Source organism: Sphaeroforma arctica (genome assembly GCF_001186125.1).
Source record: "Sphaeroforma arctica JP610 unplaced genomic scaffold supercont1.1264, whole genome shotgun sequence".
NCBI classification, from domain to species: Eukaryota; class Ichthyosporea; order Ichthyophonida; genus Sphaeroforma; species Sphaeroforma arctica.
Genome location: NW_014039294.1, coordinates 16,103 through 18,224, shown reverse-complemented (window position 1 = coordinate 18,224; position 2,122 = coordinate 16,103). Strand labels below are relative to the sequence as shown.

Sequence of the window (2,122 nt, the reverse complement as noted above, 5' to 3'; positions counted from 1 at the left end):
CACTATACTCATCACGTCAATAATATGACAGTATACTCATCACGTCAATAATATGACAGTATACTCATCACATCGATAATATGACAGTATACGCATCACGTCAATGATATGACAGTATACTCATCACGTTCATAATATGACATTATACTCATCACGTCAATAATATGACAGTATACTCATCACGTCAATAATATGACAGTATACTCATCACGTCAATAACATGACAGTATACTCATCACGTCAATAGCATGACAGTATACTCATCACGTAGACTTTGTGACAACATAATGAGTAATCCGCATCACAGCAGTCACGTTCTACCAGATCATTGACGACATACATTATCGACATGTATCTACCTTTCCGGCCAACATGGCTAATTAATTCACAATCAACTGATCAGATAGCAAACACATGGCACCTCGGTCAAGGCGCAGCAATCCGTCTCGTCCCCACGTCCCAGTGGTTACTACGATCACATAGACAAAAACGTACCGTTCATTGTATCCGCCGCAATACTATCCGAGAAAAAACGTACCGTTGATTGTGTGCACCGCAATAGCCACAGAGAAAAACCGTACCGTTGAATGTGTACACCGCAATAGCCACAGGGAAAATACGTACCGTTGATTGTGTACAAAAAACGTACCGTTGATTGTGTAGACCGCAATAGTCCCTCCATGGTCTTCGTAATACGCAATCACACGACAGTCGGGGGTGATTCTAAGCATGACCACCTTGTCGCACGTCGGATGCTCCAACACACGGATCTATACATAGAATGGTATACCCGTGGGTCAGTACTCCCACACATGGGTTGAGGTGTATGGTGCGTGCAAGTAGCATGAGAGTATCATCAGCGATGGTACCGCACGCACTAGGTCAATGAACAGAGGATCTAAAAATATAATGGTATACCTGTGGGTCAGTACTCCCACACATGGGTTGAGGTGTATGGTGCGTGCAAGTAGCATGCGAGTATCATCAGCGATGGTACCGCACGCACTAGGTCAATGAACAGAGAATCTATAAATAGAATGGTATACCCGTGGGTCAGTACTCCCACACATGGGTTAAGGTGTATGGTGCGTGCAAGTAGCATGCGAGTATCGTCAGCGATGGTACCGCACGTATTAGGTCAATGAACAGAGTGTATACAGGATGATGTGTGTTGTAGACGAAGCACGGGATAGACATACACCAACTTGCTTTGTTAACTACAAAACAGCCAAGTGTTCGAGAGCACATAAGGCTGGCTGAGGCTGGCGGCGGACCCACATATCAAGCGGTACAAGCAGTCAATTGATTGACCCAGGATCGCGTATATACGGGACATGGTTTACGTACGCTCGTGTGCCTCTGGTTACTTACCAAATCTCCCACACACGTGTGCAGGAATATCTTGTCCGACCCACTAGCCACCAAGTCATGGTTTTTGTCAACCGCAAGACATCGGATGGGCTCAGAGTGCTCGTAGATGACGGCCTGGGGCTGGCGATGTATCTAGAGATACACACAATGAGGTAGGTAGGGAGTAAGAGGTGTGCTATAAATAAACGGCAAAGCTCGTGGCTAACAGGCTATGTATTGTGCATCGTGAGTTATCGAATGAGTTCCGAAGATTTGTAGAGAATGTCCCGAGGTTGGCAGTGACGGGAGTGTGCTATAAAAAGACTGGGGCGATAATACAATGATGCTGGTGTGGTTTCCTTGTACCGCAGAGCTCTCGATGGTCTTATAAGAACGTGCGGCTTCTAGTTCCTAGGGTTTAGGGTTTAGGGTCACACCTACGAACCGACGGATACTGGTTACACAATAATATGACATGCGCAACGAAGAGTTGCAGCCATGTACGCGATCAAATCGTAGACGATTGACAGCTTCTACATATGGTTACACTAAAAGTTAGAATATCTATCTGTCATATAAGTGCGCACTGCAATTGGAGATAGAAGCAAGCGCAGGACGAAGAAACATACACACCACACAATACTCATTTAAGCACTATCTTACATATCAACGCGTGTCTCTGGATCCGGAGATATATGTCTGGTAAACGTCGACCTATATGATCAGTAATTTTCTACAGACAGGTATACACAGGTAACTACATACATACATA

The 2,122-nt window shown here is 45.0% G+C and overlaps 1 protein-coding gene across 1 annotated transcript in view; it reads right to left on the bottom strand.

The window, feature by feature from the left end:
* Positions 1 to 649: 649 nt before the first annotated feature.
* The window catches only part of SARC_10478 (hypothetical protein), a gene marked incomplete at both ends in the record, with an annotated part of 7,291 nt that continues 5,818 nt past the window's right edge, over positions 650 to 2,122 (bottom strand). Inside the window, 2 exons of the mRNA XM_014295479.1 lie at positions 650 to 770; positions 1,372 to 1,503. Of these exons, the coding sequence (XP_014150954.1) occupies positions 650 to 770; positions 1,372 to 1,503 (253 nt within the window). The remainder of the gene's footprint in view (positions 771 to 1,371; positions 1,504 to 2,122) is intronic.